The 18,013-nt window shown below is 46.5% G+C and overlaps 1 protein-coding gene across 1 annotated transcript; it reads right to left on the bottom strand.

Moving 5' to 3' along the window:
• Nucleotides 1-1,154: 1,154 nt before the first annotated feature.
• On the bottom strand, nt 1,155-11,034 carry LOC104695152 (cytochrome P450 2J2-like). Its single transcript, XM_010408755.4, has 9 exons — nt 10,501-11,034; nt 8,822-8,984; nt 8,041-8,181; nt 5,942-6,102; nt 4,979-5,155; nt 4,286-4,427; nt 3,540-3,727; nt 2,451-2,589; nt 1,155-1,994 (listed from the first exon to the last, which is right to left on the bottom strand). The coding sequence occupies exons 1-9, from the start codon at nt 10,705-10,707 to the stop codon at nt 1,816-1,818; spliced, it is 1,497 nt and encodes a 498-aa protein (XP_010407057.2). The 5' UTR covers nt 10,708-11,034; the 3' UTR covers nt 1,155-1,815.
• Nucleotides 11,035-18,013: the final 6,979 nt, after the last annotated feature.

The following is an 18,013-nucleotide window of genomic DNA, read 5'->3' as shown; positions in this document are numbered from 1 at the left end:
ATGGAGAGAAACCAGTGCCTAGTGCCGAGCGGCTTTGAAGACTTCATAGGTGAAAAAAAAGTCCCTGGGTCTTTTATGTTTTCCCTTTTACAAAAAAACACAACATGGGAGCCTGTGACTGTGAAACAATAATTAAAAACGCAATAGGATTAAAGTGATCAGTCGGAAGGACAACTCAGTGACAGAATCCTCGTGCGCCCGGCGTGGCACGGATGGGATGTGCAGAGGACTCTCCCCTGTGGCATAAATCTGTCACTGCACAGGGATTGCTTTGTACCGCAGCAAAGCCGGTATTGCCGGGCACAGAGGAGAAAACCGGTGGAAATGGAACTCGATGTAATCCTCTTTTCCTGTTAACTATTCCATATCCTACGTGGGTACCCACAGAAAAGTCATTTATGAAAGGGGAGAAGCAAGAAAAAAACAAGAGGAAAAAGAATAATCTTTGCTGTGACTATACTCCGAACTGAAGCACACAGGAGACAGCATTTCTAAGCATGAATGCTTGGTCACATAAAAGGAAGTTGCATATATAATTAACTCTTATCCAAAGACACCTAGTACAGAAGAAGCTCTGTGTTCATTGTGGAGGGTGCCCTGTCCCAAGCCACTTCCTTGGCCCCACGCTATCTCCATGCCGGTCACACACAGATACAAATCTTTGCCAGAAACAGAGAGGAAGTGTTGAACTTGTGATTTCCCACCACAAAGCCACTGTTCCAACACTTCCTTCTGAGGGCCAGCACTGAGCCGCCACGGCTATGACCCTCCCAGCACTCTCTGCTGCTTCCTTTTCTGCTGGGCTTCAGGTGAACTGCTCCCCAGCAACTCCAGGGGATTATTTTATTGCAACTTTTCTGATTTGTATTCTACTACCACAAACCTTCTGCTTTTCTACACTAAAACTGCAATAATGTATTTTTATAGCCCTTCCAGACCAGCTGGAAGCACAGCTCCTTGTGCCATCCCACTTGGGTTGGGCTTTGGTAGAAGATGCTTCTACTCCCCTGTAGCCTCCTAACTAAAATTTCCACATACTCTATGAGATCCAAAAAATGCTTGCTGCTGCTGCTGCAGAGATCTCTGCTTAGATATTTTTTATCCCTGGAAGTGTCCAAGGCCAGGATGGATGGGGCTTGGAGCAACCTGGTCTCGGGGAAATTGTCCCTGGCCATGGCAGAGGGGTTGAACAAGGTGATCTTTAAGGTCCCTTTCAAGCCAAACCATTCCTTGTTTCTGTGATTTCCATCACACAGCAGCAATGTGGTGCTGTAGGGAGTGTTCATCACACGAAGTCCAAGCCCACCTGAGGCTCAGGACTGGCTGTGGCTACCTTAAAGTCCAGATTGGTGCTGAGTCATGAGTCTAGAGTTTGTATGTCCAAGGCCAGCTGCTCCCTCTAAGCAGGGACACCTCAGGAAACACAGCCCTTGGCTATCTGGGTGCTGCAATATTAGGGGTTGCTAAGTGGTCTCTGGGTGATGGACATATCCCCTATGGAAAAGTCAACATCAAACCATGATTTGCAGCTGGCAGACACCTTCCTGGAAGTTTCTGGCAGTGGAAATTAGGTAAGAAGGCTTTTAAATCCATTCATTTTTTCAGACTGGTAGCGGGGAGCAGGAATGAGGCTTGTGTTTGTTGCAGTGTGCAGGATGTGGCCCTTGTGCCCTTCCCCTGCCACCCAGATGCTGTCTGGTGCTGGACCTCTAGGGCCCATCACTTCAGCCCAAAATCTCTGGGGTGGTCAGGAGAAGGGGCAGTTCCCAGTTTGTGGGGGCTGCACTGGGGGTCCGGGGCAGCTCCGGGCCTGGCTCAGCCACGGGGCACGGCGCAGAGCTGGAAGGGCTTGGGGCAGCGCGTGAGGCTGAGCGTGAAGGCGAAGGACAGCGCAGCCGCTGCCGGGGCCTGGAAGGTGAACTTCTGCAGCAGGGCTACGAAAAAGATGAAGAGCTCGGTCCTGGCGAGCTGCTCCCCGGGACAAGCCCTCTTGCCTGCAAAAGGAGCACAAATAACCTGGAGGAGTCCTGAGCGAGCTCCAGCCACCTCTGAGCCTCCTCTGGCCTGCGCTGCCTTGCACAGGCTGAGGCAGCTTTTCTTCCTGGAAAGGTTAGGTGGCAATGTTCACCCACACAATCTGCTCAAACCTTCCCCAGAAGTTTACTGCCGAGCAAACTGCGCCTGTTCCGAGAGGCAAAGAGCGGAAACAGTCTGAACAACCCAGTTACTCAACTTGTGCAAGAAGAAAAACCTTATTTTTTTTATCCCTCAATAACAAACTGATTTCCTTCCCACTCCGAGCAGCCACTATTAACTGTGACTGGGATTTTCACTGTGGGGATGGGCTGGAAGCTGGACAGGAGCAGTACCTCCTACTCTATAAGCAGTGTCTTGGGGAAAAAATAAAACCTCTGCAAAAAGAAAAGCTACCTGCCCATCCATCATCCTACCTGCAGAGAAGGGCAGAAAAGCCTCCCGCCTCCTGTACTGGCCGTTTTCCAGGAAATGTTCGGGATTAAAGGTGTCTGGAGTCTCCCACACGTTTTTGTCGAACATTATCGAAGTCAGGCTGGTCATCAGGGTGGTGCCCTGCGAGAGGTGGAGAAAAGGGGCGATTACGCGGAGGAGAGGAGCTGACGTGTTGTCAGACTGGGTTATTATTAGCTCTGTAAACTACACTGTTTTAAGGGCAAAACGTTTTGGGTTTTTTTTTTTCCCCCCTAAGCTACACAATTAAATGAGGTTGAAAGCCTGTAGGATTGTTCACTTGTGTGTGCCTTTACATATCGCTGAGTTTTGATCTGCACCCTGAGCTGCAGTAACAGGTGATGTTAATGCAAACCAACTTTAAATTGGTAGTACTGCATTCCCATAGGACTTTGAAGCAATTTAATCAAGTAATTTTCAATCAATTTGTTTAAATATATGTATTTTTTTAAAAAAAACTGATCTGGTTTATCTCCACATTCTCCTTCAGCAAGAGAAATATTCTGATCAATGTGGAGGAAAATGCCTGGATTTTTTATTTGTCTCATTGCAACCAGTCATATAGAGGGGAGAGACCAGTTATATATAAATTCCATATTTGTTTTTGTAATTGCAGAGCAGTGTGTGTGCAACAACACCCACTACCTGCCTTTCATCAAGTGCTACTTTTAACAGATGATTTTTAATATTTTCTGGAATTAACAAACGCAAACTGTTTGCTTTCCTATGTTTCCTAACCCTCTATTCCCATAATGTGTGGAGGGTGTCTTTTGTAAAATTTAAGGCATAAACCTTTTAAAATTGGAAATTAGGGCCAACACCGTAGGGATCTCACAATTATCCTCTTTAAGGAGGTGAGACCCATAACAGTCCCACAGAATCCATCCAGAAGGCTTGTATTTTCTATATAATTGTGGTATTTCTATATGATCCTGCTGGATGGTTCCCCTCTAGGTGAGATTCGGGACTTGGGCCATGAAGACGCTGCTTTGGTGGGATGAAGGCTGGTGGAATGAAGGCTGGTAGGAAGAAGGCTGGTGGTCCCCACGCACTTTGGGCAGGTGGAAGCCAGCCAGGGTGGTGTCGCTGGTGGCCATGCGGGGCACCCCCAGTGGCACCACGTTGCCCATGCGCAGGACCTCGCTCAGCACGGCGCTGGTGTAGGGCATCTTCTCCTTGTCGGCCATCGACGGCTGCTGGCACTGCCCGACCACGGCGTCGATCTCCTGCTGAACTTTCTCTGTGGGGAGCAAAAAAAGAATTCAAAATATCTCTCTTCATAGAATCTGTAAGGCTGGGCAAACTCTCTAAAATGATCGAGTCCAGCCGTTAACCCAACACTGCCAAACCACGTCCCCAAGTGCCACATCCACACTCCTTTTGAACATTTCCAGGGTGATTGCATGACTCCCCTGGGCAGCTTGTTCCAGGGCTGGACAACCTTTTCAGTGAAGAAATTTTCCCTAATATCCAACCTAAACCAGCCCTGGCACGACTTGAGGCCATTTCCCCTTATCCTATCACTTGTTCCTTGGTAGAAGAGAGCTACCCCCACCTGGTTTCACCCTCCTTTCAGGGAGTTGTAGAGTGTGAGAAGGTCCCCCCAAGCCTCCTTTTTGCTGTGCTAAACACTCCCAGTTCCCTCAACTGCTCCTGGTAAGACTTGTCTTCAGAAGGTTCCCAATAAGATACCTGGGGCACAGGCAGATCCAAGATGTGGCAGAGCTGGGATAACTCTGTTTCCTGAGTTTCCCTTGCCTAGTTTTGGGCTAAGCAAAGGACCCCTCAGTGGCCCTACCCTGAATGTGGGGGTACGCGGCCATGTAGAGCAGAGCCCAGCGGATGGCGGTTGCCGTTGTCTCAGTCCCAGTTAAGAACAGGTCCAAGGTGGAGCACAGCAGGTTTTCCTCGTGGAAATAGGAGCTGGTGTCACCCTTAAACTTGGAGGGAAAACATGGCAATGAAAACTCTTACTGTGGAGGGGATGGTTTCAAAAACCCAATCCTAAATCACCTGTGTGTAACTGAAGTCCTGCTGCTCCTTTTTTATCTACCCTCAGGCTTGGAAATTTCCAGCCTTTACTTTCACTGGATTTCAAGCCCTGAGGACTGTTTTGAAAGACACCCTGGTTGCTGTAGAGCGGCTCTTGAAAGCAGGTAGCATTTTTAAATGTCAAGTTTCACAATAGCAAACACAGGCCTGCAAGCACTCATAGAAACATGAACATGTTCCCTGAGAGTCCTCCTACGCCGTGTGACAGAACGAAAAAGGGAAGAAGACAAAGTGTAAATCCTTTCAAACAGAAAAAAAAAGAAAAATCTGTGTGTTTTCAAAGTGATCAGGCTTCTGCTGCTGCTAAAGTTTGATGTGGCAGAGGTAGGGAGGGGAAGGCAACGTGTGAGGCAAGAGCTCCCCTGACAAAACAGCCTTGAGTCTTCTTTGCTCACTCTGTGGGTTAATCCTTAGGTGGTTTGAGGTGTTTCCATCCTACCTTTTCTATTTCCTTCAGGTAACAGTCAATATAATCTCCTGCCTCCGACTGGTCCAAATCCTCCTTGTGCTTTGCGATCATGCCTTTCACAAAATATTGAAGCTTCTCCCAGTGCCTGAAGATTTTCCTGAAGGGTCCTGGCAACCATCTCATGATCCAAGGAAAAGCATTATAAAGCTGGTGAGAAATCAAACAGAGCAAAAGAGCATTTCTTGAGTTAGAAAAGAGCAAGTATTGTAGTTGAGAGGATGGGACAATTGATTAATTCTGCTTGCTACCAGGAAAAAAAAGTCAGTTTTGCTACAGTGGTCCAGTTTGTACAAACTTACTTACACAGGTGTAAACGAGGGCAAACAAGATAAGAATTGGACAGATGTTTTCTGCTGATAAAGTTCTTAAATACTGAGTGGCCAAAGCTGCCCCCTAATGTAAGGTGGCCACAGGTGAGGTGGATGCAGATGAGCCCCTTAGTGTGTCCCCATGGAGGGGACAGAGATCAGACCTGACCCATGGTGTGTGGCCATGCAGAAAATACATCACCAAATCCACCTATTTTGGTTCGAAACCTGGAATCTCAATTTTTTCATTAAAAAGTTATTTAAGAAACTTGTTGAGATATGGGTGAAGGAAAAGATAGGAATTTTCACTGTGTTACTAATTCTTCTTTTGGTAGAAACAGATACTTTTAAGATTTTCCCATTGTTTTTTGGTTATGTCAGGAATAAGATTGGTTTTACAATCGTGTAGTGGTTTTTTTTCTCCATGTGCCCCAATATTTCCTTACTTTCCTGATGGACTTTGTGCATAAATCCCATCTAATGTAATACAATTCTCATGGTCATTTTCCTTTAAACGTGACTTTTTTTTCTACAGGAAAAGGCAGATTATATCAGTGCCTTAGAAACCCCAGTTTCTGAGCTGTTACATGCAGCTGAAGCTGGAAAAGCATCCAAGTGGCTTTACCTGGCCCCAGAAACTTCCGATGAGCAGCAGCGTTTCAGCCAGGGAGTGCAGCAGTTCCTGGAAACGGTTGTCATGGTAGTCGAAGCGGTTCCCAAAAGTGATGGAACAGATGATATTTGAAACAGCACTATTAATTTTGTAGTGGGGGTCAAATGGTTGTCCTGGAGGAAACAAAAGGAAAGGAAACTGCCTGAAGGGATGTCGTGGCCAGGTGGGGGTTGGTCCTTTCTCCCAAGGAACAAGGGACAGGACAAGAGGAAACAGCCTCAAGTTGTTCCAGAGGAGATTTTGATTGGATATGAGGGGAAATTTCTTCATTTGAAAGGATGGCAAGGCTTTGGAAGGGGCTGCCCAGGGCAGTGGTGGAGTCACCATTCCTGGAAGTGTTTGAAAGACATGTGGATGTGGCACCTGGGGACATGGTTTAGTGGTGAACGTGGCAGTGCTGGGTTAATGATTGGACTCAATGAACTTAAGGATATTTTCCAACATAAATCTCTCCATGCTTCTGTGATTCTAAAGACAGCTTTCATTCTTTTTTCCTGTACAGTCTCAGTCAAAATCATTTTCTTTACCAGATCCACAGTTGTGAACCAGGGTGAGACCTCGCCTACGTCTCACCCATGGTGGTGCTCAGGTTTCACCCCATGTCCTGGGGGACCCACCACCCCCATCACCTCCAGTATTCCACTGGAGCCTGGGCACTATGGGCCAGGACATCCCATCCTGTGTCCAGCCCAGGCTGCTGGCAGACAGTGACATTATCACTGAGCTGCCCAAGCAGGGTCTGAAGCATTTTCCAGGGAAAACAACCAGCAACATGCCATGCTGTGGCTGTCGACTTTGCCCACTCCAACATGTGTTTGGTGCCAATTTTAAATGCCAGGAGATGGTCCCTCAAAACTTAGCCCAGGGCAGGGAGCCCAGGACTAACCACACTGCAAAAATACCATTGCCCTGGGGCTTTAGTTGTCCACCACAAAGAAATCAAGGAAGGAGAGTGGGGAGAGGGTTGCAGATCTCTGTGCCCACCTGTAAACCCTAGCAATAGCTCATGTGGCCCATAGAGCACAATTATAAAGTGAAGTGTGATGTGATGCTCGTCACTTCTGTCTTCCCTGGGAGAGCTACTGAGCAGAGACTTTCATCTCCTCAAGCACATTTCAGCAGCCTGGAGAGCCACTTGCTGTGACAAGAGACTGATCTCAGTGACAAGCCCAGTCCAACCCCAAGCTGCTGTTGAGCATCACTTTGAAATGCAAGGCACTCCTCGCAGGACTGCTGATCTCTTCACTCTTCAAGAAAGTAATTAAACTGGGCTGGTGCTCAGATATTAGAGTGATGGACATGATCACTATTTGTCATTACTAATGGGAAGAAAGGCCCAAACCAGCAGCTTAATTAGTTTATTGATCAGGACTATAGAAGACTATAATCAATTGGCAACACGGAGTATTTGGCCTGTTCAGTGCAACAGAAATTAAAATGGAGCAAGTTTAGTATATAATTTCACAATTCCTTTTTAGATCTTTCTTGTGTACTATATATAGCTCCATAGAATTAGCTCAACCCCATCTGCTTCTATTTAAAGCTGAAGTGCAACATCACCCATGTACCAACATACAAATTATTCTTACTAATATCCCTCTGGCAGTTTTTAAAAGCTGGACCATAAAAGAGCAAGGCACATGCTTCATCTGTGTGTGATACAAAAGGAAAGCCTGACTAAACAAGTTTTAAAATACTTTGCCAAACCAAGGACAAGCAGAGGTTAACTAAGCCTCTGAGTGGAAGTGCCTGATAGCAGGAGAGCTGCATTTATTCCTTCACAGAATGCACGAGACACTTCCTCAGCCATATAAACACGTTTTAATAACCACCTAGTATATATATACTTAATATTAATAAGGAAGAACTAAAATAGGAGGCCTGAGGTCTAAAATAAATGCTAAAAGGCAGAATCTGGAAGTGTAAGATAGAGATTTGAGCTATTGAAGAAATGTTTTGCACGTTTGGAGCTGTGTTGGGGTAAGAGTTTTCCTTCTCATCATTCATTTAGCTGGAAGCTCTGAGCATGGTGCTGTGCATTAACCCCCCACCTTTCTCCTCCTCAATCGTCTCCACGAGGTATCGGCTCTCCTCTTGCACTTTTTCCTCAGAATTTACTGCAAGGCTTTTCAGTGTTGCTAAAACAAACTTTCTCTGCTGCCTCCATATGTGCCCGTTCGATGATATGAGCCCTGTAGGTGGAAAAAACAGGTGAACAATCCTCTCTGTGGGTCATTTGTGAGTGTTAGGATTCAGAAACAGCCATTCTTTGTGGACAAAAACCCCAAACCAAGGCAAACAAAGCTTGTGGATGTGGAAAAGGCTATGGCTTTTCCTGGGAATTAAAATTCAAGAGTAATTGGCTTATGCTAAAGATCTAGCTTTATGGATTTGCTTTAATCTGCTACTTTGTCACTTTGCGTGGGAAAAAAAGGTGTAAGCCAAAATACTCTGAGTACTATCACACTGTTGGCAGAGCTGCAGGCAGGAGCACCCCATCTCTGGAGCTGTGTGCAACCCAGGGAGGAAAAGTAAAGGAGAAATGAAAACCAAGGGGAAACTCTGCAAGTATATAGATTGCTGGGCAGCTTGCATTTATTTCTCCTCTTCCATTAAAATCTGGTTTTGAGCCCATCCTCACCCCTAAATCTCAGAGAGATTTAAACATACCCCCGTGAGATTATTAGTCTGAATTCAATTCTTTCCTTCCCCTGTGCAAGGTTTTACAGGTGCAGTTCACAAGGGTTGAATTCAACCTGTTTCTTTCACTCTAACTGTTATCATTCCAAAGAGATCTAAGTTTTGTCCCAAAATTCTGGTAGCTGTGCTTACCAAAGCCTCTGAATATTTCTTGGAGGAGTGGAATATTTGGCCGATCAGCAAATATTTCAGCCTGGTGCACAAGAGCTTCTCTCACCATCTGGTACCCATTGACCACCACGAATGTCAGACTTCCAAACTGCACGCTGAAAATGTTCCCATACCGACCCGTAAGCTGAAAGAGAGTCCATTGTCCTCTGAGAACAAGAAGATGGGGATTTTCAAAACTCACCCTGCCAAGACCTTGAGCAGGGACATCTAGCTTTGAATTTAACCCTGCTTGAAGCAAAGGGACTAGAGAAACCCAAACCCAAGTGTGCAGGTCCCATCCAATCTAAACTGTTCCATGAAGACTGGAGAAGGCATAAAAGGGGCTGGAGAGCTGTAGGGTGGGAGAGATGGTTTGCTTATATTTGTTATCTTGTGTGACCTGGGTTTTACCAAGTGTTTACATCAGTTTGGCTTGTAACAAGGAGGTGACTTGCTTTGGAACTGGTGGGCGTCTGCTTTGTCCCACCACCTGGGTCACCACACTCAGGCTCTTCCTGGTGAGGGCAAAACACGACAAATTACCCCTTTCATCAACTTTGTGTCTAGAGCAGTGTGGTTTCTTCTCCAGCTCTCCCATTTAGACAGGAGCTCTAACTGTTTATGGCTAGAAACGTACTTCTAATTTTAAGCCTGACTGCATTTATGGCCAAATTACAGCCATTTTCCTTGTATGGACTTTGCTGTCATTAGTGTCTCCTCTGAGAGGTATAAGAGTAAAGTGGGATCATATCTCCTCTCTGTCAAGGAGCTCATCCTCTTCTTAGAATGAATCTACATGAAAGGACACACAGAGTCACCCCAAACTGCTGTGGTGACTCATGAAACCAGCCTGGGACCAAATGGGTCTCTCAGGCATTGTGTGCTTGTAAATGAATGGGATTAATTTTCTTAATAACTGTGTGTATTGACAAAATATCCTGAACTCACTGCCTCAGCCTTCCCCAAGGATTCCCTTAGGGACCACCTGTGCTGATGGCCTGAGAACACCCAGGGTAGACAGGCTGGTGTCAGCCTGCTGAGCAAAAGCAGGAGACAAATGGTCACCAGAAAGGATTTTTGCAGCCAGCATGCCAGAACTTCTTCCACCTTTTCAGAGGGGAATACTCAGCATGTATAAAATCTCTTTCTTTTTGGCTCTGGTGGGAGTCAAAGCTGTGGAAACCTTTCTAGAGAGATCACTGCCTCTTTCTGCAACACAGAAGAAACCACAGAACATAACTCAAGATTTTAAATGTTTCTTTCAGATGTGATGGGGTGAATCATTGGCCTCTGAGCAAGGACAATGACAGGACAATTTCCAGAGGTGATCTTCACAGTCCAAACAGTTCATTTCTCACACAGCTCTTTTCACCTCTCCCCCAGCCTTTTGTGGACTCCAGAAGGAAATGGTCACAGTCAGATGGGAAGAAAAGGGGGAACATGTAGGTCTACCTCTGTTATGGATTTCTTTCCCATTGGACCTTCCTACTCCCCTGGAAGAGGAGGTGATAGTGAGAGATAAAACCAAGAAGGGTCACCTACCTTATGTGGTTATTATATACCTAGTTCTGCCTGAGAGTGCCCTTGCTGCTTCACAGTGTGGTGACAAGAGTCATGGAAGGGTAAGATGTTAGTAGGGAAAATGTCCATGGAGCTCTTACCTTCTGCAGTGCGAGATGGAGGGGCTGCTTAAAGTCCACAAAGGTTCCCACGAGAGGAAAGAGCTGCGGCCCTGGAGGGAAATTCCTGGGTCGTCTCTTTTTCACAAGGTCAATAATCAAAAGAAAAATGACCAGAACCACCAAGAGCATCCGACCATTCAGCTTTTCCAAGAGAGAAACCATATCAGGCCAAAACTGAAGTTCCATCTTGGCTGATAAACTCACGGGTTTTCATCCCAGGAAGGGACTTGATTCTGGTGTTACATTTGCTAAAACAGGAGTAAGAAAGGACTGGAGAAGAAGCAAAAAAAGCTAAAATGCTGATAGCTGACTGGGGACAGAAGCTGCTTTTCCATGTGCAGCTGCTGCCACACCACCTGCTGAATAACTAACTTTAAACACCAGGATCTCCAACCCCAAAACCTCACAACATTTGGACCAACAAAAGCAATCTTGCAAACCTTTAGCTTTACATCTCTGTCAACTCCCTAATTTTCTTATGGAAGAGCATTCCTCCCTTTTTCCCTGAACAAGGGGCTCCTTTATATGGACACCCCACTGGGATTATCGGCATGGCAAACATTCGAGGTGAGGTGAAAGCAGCTTATGGGCTGATTACATGTGGTGGGCATCGTGCAGTTTCAGGGATGGTGAGGCATCTGAGGTGATGGACATCACACAAGTGGCTGAGGGGCTGATCCTGTTAAGTGCTAAGCACCATCTGCAAAGGGCTGGGTGCCTTCAGCATCCACCAAAGCCTTCCTGGCTTTGCCAGAGCTGTCAGGGGAGGTTGAGACAAGGCAAACACTGTGGGGGCCCAGGGCTCTCCCAGCCACACAAATGAGAGTTAAAGGAGCTTAATTTCGAGAGTGAGAACATAGGCTCATGTGCTTGCCATGAGATTGGAACTCATGCATTTAAATCTCCTGGGTTTTCCCAAAATCTCCTTTGAATAAAGCTTCATGTTGTCCTGGGGGAAGGCTGCAGTGGACTGACAGTGACCTCTGTGACTCGGAATCAATCTCGGGTCACCTGCTGATACTTAGCTACAACTTGGTTCCAGCTCTCTTTTTCTTCCTTTTTTTTTCCTTTTAAGAAATTTACTTTGCAAACAATCTAAATTTATATCAAAGCAAAACTGTAAATAATGAGTTTTCAGATTATTTGCCTAGAACTTACTGTGAGAAATTCTGAAAGATGGTCAATTTTTACTGTCACAGAATCCTATGATGGTTTGGTTTGAAAGGGAACTTAAAGATGGTCTGGTTCCAACCTCCTGTCATGGGCAGGGATGCTGTGTCTTCAGCTTTAAAGAAAGCTTTAATTTTTCAGGAAAGAAGTGCAGATTTTCATAGGAAACAATAATTGGGGAAAAAAATCTGGTATTCTCTAGTCTATCACCATTTTAAAAAGCTTTGCTGCCCATGTCTTTCATTACCTTAGAAACACAGACAGGCTGTCTGACAGACCTGCACCTCAGCCATGGCAGGAGTCTTTTTTAGGGGCAATAGTTATCCACAACCCAACCCTTCTTGCTTTGAAATATTATTTACAAGTTCCTGGATGGGGTCAGGCAGCAAACGGGGAGTAGTAATGGGAGAAACATCTCGCATCACTTGTGTATAAAGCGTATTTGATTTTACATGTCCCCATTGCACAGCTGTGAGCAGCAGTGGTTGGATGTGCTTTGCTTCTCCTCATGCCGGCGCACCCACGGTGCTCCTCCACCATTTGCATCCACGCACCTCTTCCAGCCTTCCTGGTGTGGCAAGCCAAGCCTGGCTTACCAGAGGCTAAATCAGGATAGCAGGCTCGTGCTCCTCATCCTGGCACCGGGCAGATGACTCGGTTGGTGGAGGTGTCAGCCTACAGCACGCTCAGAGGGACTGTGATGATAAGGCGTCAACTTCTGCTAGCCCAGTTTCACTCCTCTGTTCCTCGCTGTGCCATATGATTTGTCAGCATGCACAGAGTGCAGATCCCTCTACCACTTGTGGCTGCTGTGAATCGGGCTACGTGCAAAGCCAAGGTGTTAATGTGTTCTTCTGGGTGGTGTTGTGGGGGTGGGTGCATCGTGGTTGACAGGAGAAATGTTATTTTTAGCAGGAGGAGCACATTTTGCATGTACTCACATGTGTCTTGTCAGTCAGAAACCTCAAGTCTATTCCTTTGCCTTGAAGCTTCACATGTCCAAGTGCATCCCCTCACAAAGTTCTTACCATGCCAGATTTACTAAGAATTAGGGAAGAGTCTTCCAGTATTACCAGGGCTCTCCTAACCTTGGCAGACAATAACACCAGCATGTTGTCAAACTGTGACAATGCTATTTCGGGTCCCAGGCTTTAATCAACCCAGTTCTCAGCACGTGGTGATGTGCAAATCCCCAAAGCACCGAGGAAGTCACGTCGCTGTGGCACATGGGCAATGTTGTTGGACAACTCCAGTCTCTGCAGTGTTGACAAGATCCTTATCTGTAAGATCCTGGTCACCTGCAGGATGAACCTGTTCCTCTGGTCAGCACCATGAATGCTGGAACATTGATCTTCTGCAGATCAAATAACCCAAATTTGAACTTGTAAGAGGATGCGCACCCACACATCTAGTAGGATGTAGACCCACCTCCCCCCAGTTTCTCCCTGAATACCTCCCCTGACCCCAGTTCACAGCTTTTGACCACCTCACCTGAGCTCAAGGATACCACGTAGATAACTTGTGCCATATTGCATGGACACACAGGCATCACTGCCTGAATATTAAGGCATCTTGAACAGCCAACAGACAGAAATTGGCCCATATGCTTTGTACCTTCTTCCCTGGCTAGATGTCTAACTGTGTGCAGAAGGTTTTGAAACACAAAGAGAAACATTCTGTTAAAAATGCAATTACCATTTGTTTTTCAAGATATAGTATCCCATTATTTTTTCCAGAGAAGTGAAATTCAATAAGGTTACAACAGAATGTAGTCCAACAGTTACCGTACTTTCAGAGCATTATTTAAGCTACAGAATTTCTTAATGATTAGAAACATATGTAGGAAAATTCACATGCAAAATGAGAATGACTGGAGACAATTTTTCCCCAAAACACTTTTTTTCAGGCAAGTAACAGCTCATCCACCACTGTTGTTCCATCCATCACTTTGGAGGTGTGAGACTCCCACCCACCTGGGGAGCCGCGTGCTCAGGTCACGTCAACAAACAGGCTCCAGTGAAGTCCAAGGACCCATCCTGATTTCCAACAAGGAATATTTTGCTGTTTCTCTCCTCTTTATGTCAGACCCAAGGAAGTGGGGCCATTTTCACCACAGCAAGCTCTTGAATAGCAGTGACCACCCCGATGTCTGTCTTAAGGCCACATCCCAGAAGGTTTTCACGCAGGTGCAGCTGCTGTTTCATGGCCCAGCCCGGGTGAGTCTTCATGAACCTGGAGTCAATGACACTCATTTGCTTTCAGGGTTTACTTTACTGGACCAAATGAAATCTACAGGAGACTTGTAATTTCAGAAAACCAGGAATGGAGGGTGCTGGGGCACCCAAACCTGCTGGAGTAAACTCAGGGAAGACATGGTTGAACTCACTTCTTAGGCTGAAGTCCCCACTTGGGGTGATTTCACTGGGACGTAAGGGCTCCCATACATCCAAGACTTTGACTTCATTGCCCAGAATCAGGAAGCCAAGTCCATATTTACTGCTCTGTATGTGTGGTGAATACTAAAGTGCCTCCAATTTTGCATCTTCTCTCTCTCCTCCCTCACCCAGACTAGGTGCAAGTAATCTCTAGGTTTTCCTGGGACCACAGACCTCTCACCCGTAGTCTCCTGATCACAAAAACATTTCAGTGCTCATTAGAGCTGTAAGGCAGGGAGCTGTCACCAGCAAACTGAGGCATTATGAACCTAAACCAAGTGGTGTGAGCAGACCTACAGTGTCCAGCTGTGCCATCTGGGAAGGATCCCAGAAGATGGGATGCTCAGTCCCCTTCTGTAACAGTCCAAAACATCCCTTTTCTGCTGTAGAAGCCAGTTGTGAAGGGATTACATTCAGATTTGTCAGCCAGATAATCAAATGAAAGTAGCAGAAAGCGCTGCAGGGAGCCTTCCCTGTGTCTCCCGACCCTGGATCACCCCTGGGTTTTTGGTCCAAAATTTTATTCCCTTCGCATGCGGGAGCTGCGTCGCCGTTGCCAGCGCCGCCCCGCAGGCACATCGCGTACGGAGGCACCGAGTCGGATTTGGGGGTGCCGGGTGCTTCCCCCCGAGGGGCCGCGCCCGCGGCAGCGCCAGAGGCAGCGCCCACCCTCCCCCTGGCACGGCTCTCCCACCGTCTGCCGCAACCTGGCAGCGCCGGGGCTGCAACCCCGGCTGTTCCGCATCCTCCAGCTCTCCGTAAACCTCCGGAACAGTCTCCCGTCTAAGGCGCACCTTTTCAGAATTCACAGAGAAGAGTACAGTCACATATTCCTCTCAAAGCCACAAGGACTTGACTAGAGCTAAAATGTCATTTATGTACATATCACAAGCGTTTTTCTAGGCACAGATGTCTTTCTGGTGCCAATATGCTGTTTATGTACTTATCTGTCACAAGCACATGTCTACATACATATGCCCTGCTGGCAGAGGCACAGAGCATTTTGAAACTCTTATTAGACTGCTAATGAATAATACGCATACAAAGGAGAAAACAGAAGGTGGGTCTATCAGGAACAGCCTCTTTCTTAACTACCTTTTAATTGTAGGAGAGGAAGAAAAGAGATGAATTTTGATATGTTGGCATCTGTGAAGGCCTGCTTAGCAACATACAACGCCATCGTTTTAAAAGTGGGTTTTTCACAGGTTTGGGTATTTTGGGGGGAGGGGAGGATTTTTTTTTCCCTCTTAAAAAAAATCCCCACAAAATTTTGACACTGAGAGTATTGCAAATCCTGGTGCCAATGATGTATGATAGTGTGATTGTCACCATGGAATGCTGAAAAGCTCGAGCAGCTGTTTGGCATATTGACAGTGCGAATTCGGAGCGTTTTAAATGCAAATGACAGTATTCAATTGATCGCAGGAAAACAATGGGTCATAGCCTTACCTTTCCTTGGCTATGCTCTGAATAATCAGGCTGCAAATCCATGCACAATAGGGATATTGTACACGTTCTGGGGATTTTGTTCCCCGCGTTCATGGGGGTCGATATGATGCTTCTTTTGGGCAGAGCTGAAATAGAGGCACCGCTGAACTGTCCCAGGCACCTCGTGGGGGTGAGGTGGGGAAAAGGGCATAATTTGCTCCAAATCCACCACGTCCTAAGTGTCAGCCTGTTTTTCTTCACTTCTATCCTTTCCTGCTTGCTCTTTAATCATTCCCAAGGGTGGCTGGCTTTCTGCCTGACTTGTCTCCATTATACCCTGCTGCAATCAATATGGCAAGCAGAAATCAGCAGGAGAAGGCATGTTCTGCTCCCAGTGAGAGCCAGTGGGAGGGAAGTAGATCAGGCCAGCCAGCTGCAACCCCAGCCCGGCAGGCGAGCCGAAACCCAGCCGAAAAAAGCTGCCGCCAGACGGCTGGGTCCTGTTTCCTTCGTGGTGCCCCCTGCCCGGCAGCAAGCAGCAGGTAAAGGTCTTCCTCCTTCCCCCAGCCCTGGGAGGGCAGGCAGGAAAACCTGGCCCCGGTAAAATTTACACTGAAAGCCGATTTATTTATTTATTTATTTATTTATTGGAAAGAAAAAGAAGGGTCTTTCCAAAGCAGAAAAGTCCAGGAATGGGGGACCCACACTCTCACTTGAGCAAGTCTGTTACATACAGACACTGGTGAGTGCTTGGTGGTTCAGGTGGGTTCACACTGGCTCAGGTCTCCAAGGTTGGCCATGGCAGGTTGAAGGCTGCCACTGCCACTCTTGAGTACCTCTAGCTATAGATTTTTGGTTTTAAAACTACATTTCTTTGAAGACAAGTTAAAACACATGCAGGAGTGGTGTGGATGAGGACATCACTCAGACAGGGCTCTCTGCCCATGGCTTTACCTTACCACGTACATATATGACATCTCCCTCCAAGACTTTTAACTCGGTGAATTTCTCCCCTTTCCTTAATTTGTAAACCTGAAAGGGCTATTCAGGGTCCATTCCCTTATTGCAATCCCCTGATTGCATCTAAATTGTACCAGTGAGCAGAGCTTTCCTGCCTCCTGTGCTTCCATCCACCCTTCTGGTGTTTCAGTCTTACGCACTTTGGGTCAAGCACTGATTTTGGATCTCCTTGATCCATGGGTTGTGTGCTCTGAGACATTTCTGAGTGTTTCTGCAATGCAACCACTGTACAAACAGCTTCACAGTTGCCAGAGCAGTTGCTGAGATGTCTGCAAGATATCCATGATCAGATTTACACCCGGGATCAGGAGGGTGAGTGGAACATCACAAATGGCTGATGCTCTTGTGCTGTCTACATGTGGGATCCATGTTTCCTTGCACCAGAAACTGGCGTCTCCAGGGAGTTTGACAATTACAAAAAGTTCTATTTTATAAAGGGGAGGTTCATGAGGCACTGGGGTTGGAGACCGCACGGATAATATCATCCATTTATGGAGTCTTGTTAGAAGGCTCCACAAGTTTTCCAGGCTTTCCCAATCTTGCCCAGCAATCCCAGATGCCCATTCTGCCTAGGTACAGAAATCAAGGGACTGTCCAGCTAAATGACACCTATTTCAGCATCCAGCCTTTCAGTCTCTGATGGAAGGCAATGAATAAAAAACCCCAGCATCATTATTACCTATGCCTTCCTAAGATAAATCTGTTTACCTGTAAAACAGATGCATTAAAAACCAATCAGCCAATGGAAATAATTAGTTACAGCGTAGGCATGTGATTTGCTCAGCCTCTGGAACGGGGTAATATCTTGCTTAGCTTGAACTCCTTGCTGATGGATGCTTGGTGAAAGGTCTTGGAGACGATGTACTCAGCTAAACGCTGGGGAGACAGAAAATGATTACTACAGAGAGACATTGCTCAAGTCAGCTCCGCAAGAAATTCATCACCAGCAGCATTGGCACCACACATGAGCAGCAGCGTATGGAAACTGAGCTGTAAAAAGTAACAAAATCAGTGAACTAAGAGAATATTGCATACCGTGAACGTGAGGGAATGCGTCGTTTCCCAGAGGGAGAAACGTTCCTATTTAGCAGGCTTTTGTTTTGTTACAGGAAACGCTTGGATGGGGGGATTTAGCTGTGAACACAGAGCCTTTGTTTTCTGGGAACAAAGGGAACCAAACCGACACAGGTTGGTAATGGATAAACTTTCTATGCTGAGCTCGTAGGTAAAGCCTTGGGCTTGGTACAAAACGCGCAGGACTCGCTTCTTGTGCCTAAAATCCAGTGGCCCAAACAGCTGCCTTTGGAGGTAAATTTATAGCTCCTTTCTGCTTAGTGGCCACAAGACCGCCCTAAAATAAAGACACCACCAAGACCAAGAGGAGGGGCTGCTGCAAAAGGCTGCTCCCCCCTCCCCAACACGTCTTAGCAAGATGGTCT

This window comes from Corvus cornix, chromosome 8, assembly GCF_000738735.6.
Source record: "Corvus cornix cornix isolate S_Up_H32 chromosome 8, ASM73873v5, whole genome shotgun sequence".
NCBI lineage: Eukaryota > Metazoa > Chordata > Aves > Passeriformes > Corvidae > Corvus > Corvus cornix.
This window is presented reverse-complemented; position numbering and strand designations above follow the sequence as displayed.